Consider the following 3,516-nt stretch of genomic DNA (forward strand, 5'->3'; position numbering starts at 1 on the left):
AATGTGATGCAAAAATACAAATGATAAAGTAGTAGTGTGTTGATTATTTGGGAGCCCACCAATTTGCCTATAATCTCTTCAAGCTCGTATTACAATTGTTACATACTTACATGCCTTGGCCCCTATTTCCAAGCCAAGGCTCAAGAGGCCAAAAAAATTCGCAAGATATATTTGTTTTTTGTTTTCGTTTTCTTCTGTCTTCTTAATTAATAGACCAAAGTAGTTTCTACATCGAAAATAATAGAATTTTCAAGACTATATTTCAACACTGATCAAAGTACATGCAATCATGAATTGTGTGCATTCAAGACATCGACGACATTCAGGCCTCGTGGCACATGATATATATTTTTTCTCGATGAAGCGTAGGTCAACATGTTTCTTAAACCATTTCAACGTTTTTTGAGTTTGCAATATAGTTTTTGACACACTTTAATTATTCCTATTTTTTCTATTTTACAAATTAAAGTTGATTTATTTTTCGGATAAAATTAAATTAACAATTACGTCGAGAGCGCATTGAATGTGAGTATGTGTACATATGTGTATTTCGGTTTAAATGTGTATATGCATTTATCTTATATAACGCATGAATTGGGCAGGGCAGCTTGTTTATTTGAGAGTGGTCCCAAGGAGGGAAGTCCACAGGATACTGAAATGGTCCCAAGAAAATTTGCCAACACCACTGAGGACCAGTTCAATAAATGTTCAGTCGTTTCTTGATTTTATAGTTTATACTGAGTATGAAATGGAAAATGATAGGACTGCACAGTTAGAAAATTCTTAGTCCTTTAGTAATTTTTAGGGAAAGTTTTCATATTGAAATGTCAAAGATGTAACAGAGATATAGAATAGCAGATGAGCTAATTCTCATTATGTAGTCGAGGGCTAGTGGGGTTTTTCGATGAATAAAAAAATGTGATAATGAAATCAATAATTGGCATGTAATGTTTTGACTCCTAATATGTCGTCGAGAGTTGGTGAAATCTTTCAAACAACCGAAAAATGTGATAACCAAAGACGATAGTTGGCGTGTATTATTATAGGCAAAGAAAGAGATGGTTACATAAAGATCCGCAGAGAGTTTTAAAAAGGTGGGAAAACTAAAAAAGTTGGAAAGTAGGTACAAAGTTTTTCAATCTATAGGGGAAGTTAAACTGCAAATATAATTATAAACCTAGTTTTTAGAGACTGTTGAAAAACCAAGTTTGATTTTGCTAATGAACATTTAAGGAAGTAGAAGGATCAAGAGGCAGCTATCTTCTCAAAGAACACAAGCCTTCTATCAGCCAATCTAGAGCTGTAAGCAGATCTTTTGTACTCGAACCATGTGAACTCCTTGTAGAGGCTTTCCTCTCCTTCCATGAGTGAAGGCAACGGAGCTATTTTCTCACTCAGTGGTGGGCCTCCAAAGTAGATCATGGAAACCCTAGATTTTATGCTGTTTGCCAAAACCCTATGCCTCACACTTTGAAACCTTCCATTAGTCATAACCTGCAGGCCAGAGACAGAGGCAGGGTCACCCACCCACAAAACCAACCAAAACCCCATGATCCCCATTCAATGAATGAAAACCCATCATCGCTTTATATGCATAAATTATTCAATTCCACTGAAAACCAAATCCCAAGACATTTAATAAACACACTGACAATCCCAATTGATGAATCCCACCTTTTTTTAATCGGAAAATAATTTTACTACAAAAAAAAAAAAGGGGGGGGGGGGGATCATCTAGAAAACTGATAGATTTTATTAAACAGTGAGCAGCTGACATAGAACAGTGGAATTTGAATCTTCCCAATGGATTTTTAAGATTGGAGAGGAAAACTGAACTTTGAAAAAGGAAGAGATTGGAAGATTGATGTGTACCTGCAAGGAGTCACCAACATTGATGAAGAAGGAATCTTCATCTGGGGGGACAGACAGCCAATTCCCATCTCCCAAAGAGATTTGAAGCCCAGATGTGTTGTTGGATCTCAAGACAGAGATTATCTGTGGGTCTGTGTGCTCTCCAAAGCCAATCAAATTGCTGCCATCCAAAGATTGAGCCTCTGGGCATGGAGGATAGAAGTTAAGCCTGAAAATAGAGTCACTCTGTTCATCCATCAAGAGCTTGCTGAAAGCATTCCTCGGTTGAATCTTCAACCCATCAGCCATCAATTCAAGAATTTCACAGGCCATATTCCTCACAGCCGAAACATAATCATTAACACAAGACCTACAACCATAAAAAAAAAAAAAAAAACAAAAACAAAAACAAAAAAAACAAAAACAAAAATTTTTAAAAAAAATTTTGAATTCTGAATCGTGCTCTGTTTTTTTCAGTTATGCGATTCTCTGAGATTAAAAATGAATACGTATGGGCTCTGTTTTGATTTCTCACCGAAAAATTTCTGGGTCTTCGTGAAAAACTGATTCAAATCTCTGAGAATTGAATTCAGAGTGGGTGTTGAGGAGAAGATACTCGACCCAGCCGATATCGCCGTTGGGTCCAATACACTTGTTGCCGTAACCGAAGGGGTCGGGAGGGCCTGCTTTTTCTTTCTCAGACAGGGGAAGGGAGAAGAACTTCACAGCTTGGGACTCAAGTTTGGAGATGAATTGAGTTGGCACGCCATGGTTGACGACCTTGAAGAAGCCAAACTCTTCGCAAGCCTTGACCAGGAGAGACTTAGAGTCGGGCTGGGAGAGGTCTACGAGGGGAATTGCAGGGAACAATGTGGTAGGCTTGCAGGTTTTGACGAGAGAGAACTGTTCAATTGCTGGCTTGGACAGCACCATTGTGGCTGCTGCAGAACAGAGCAGAAGCAGGGGAAGGGGGGGTGGGGGTTCTCAGAATCTGGAAGAAGAAGAAGAATGATCAGGAAAGAGTTTGGAAGATTTGATGAAGGGCTTTTCTTTTTTCCTTCTTTTTTGTTTTGGAGGGGTAGGGAGTTGATGAAGTGTCGTTTAAATGAGCAAGTGGGTGGGTTGATATTGCATGCAGAGAGGCATGGGAACTACTGGCCTTTGCTTCTGCCTGCCTATTTATAGAGAGATGAAAATTGAAAATGGGTCCCTTGAAGATGGGTTTTTTCTTTTCTTTTTTTTTTCTCACTTTTTTTTCTCACATTAGCAGCTTACTAATGGAAATCAAAAGAGGTCCCGGATTGGTTAGACAGTCCCCTAAGATTATTTAGTACTAACAATAACAGATACAATCAGTTCATCTCGAATATAATAAGGAGATAAGAGTTCAAAAGTATAATATTTAACTAAATCACTTTTAAATTGTTTGATACTATTTGTAACGGGTTACAATCAATTCATCTCGAGTTTAGTAAGGAGATAAGAGTTCAAAAAGTCTCAACATCTCTAACTTTCTAATCATTTAAAAAAGAGAGAGAGAGAGAGAGAGAGAGAGAGAGAGAGAGAGATGAAAATTGAAAATGAGTCCCTTGAAGATGGGTTTTTTCTTTTCTTTTTTTTTTTTCACTTTTTTTTTTCACATTAGTAGTTTACTAATGGAAATCA

General features: G+C 37.5%; 1 protein-coding gene across 1 annotated transcript; it reads right to left on the reverse strand.

The window, feature by feature from the left end:
• Positions 1–1,006: 1,006 nt before the first annotated feature.
• On the reverse strand, positions 1,007–3,071 carry LOC131144796 (gibberellin 2-beta-dioxygenase 1-like). Its single transcript, XM_058093662.1, has 3 exons — positions 2,387–3,071; positions 1,873–2,221; positions 1,007–1,494 (listed from the first exon to the last, which is right to left on the reverse strand). The coding sequence occupies exons 1-3, from the start codon at positions 2,782–2,784 to the stop codon at positions 1,246–1,248; spliced, it is 996 nt and encodes a 331-aa protein (XP_057949645.1). The 5' UTR covers positions 2,785–3,071; the 3' UTR covers positions 1,007–1,245.
• Between the last annotated feature and the right edge of the window lie 445 nt (positions 3,072–3,516).

The sequence above is a fragment of the Malania oleifera genome, chromosome 12, assembly GCF_029873635.1.
Source record: "Malania oleifera isolate guangnan ecotype guangnan chromosome 12, ASM2987363v1, whole genome shotgun sequence".
NCBI classification, from domain to species: Eukaryota; Viridiplantae; Streptophyta; class Magnoliopsida; order Santalales; family Ximeniaceae; genus Malania; species Malania oleifera.

Bases quoted from the DNA above. Each gene is read 5' to 3' on its own strand.
- LOC131144796 (XM_058093662.1), bottom strand. From the start codon at position 2,784: ATGGTGCTGTCCAAGCCAGCAATTGAACAGTTCTCTCTCGTCAAAACC. The intron at 2,222-2,386 runs GTGAGAAATCAA...TTATGGTTGTAG, and splicing joins GAAGACCCAGAAATTTTTCG to GTCTTGTGTTAATGATTATG. The intron at 1,495-1,872 runs GTACACATCAAT...TCTGGCCTGCAG, and splicing joins ATGTTGGTGACTCCTTGCAG to GTTATGACTAATGGAAGGTT.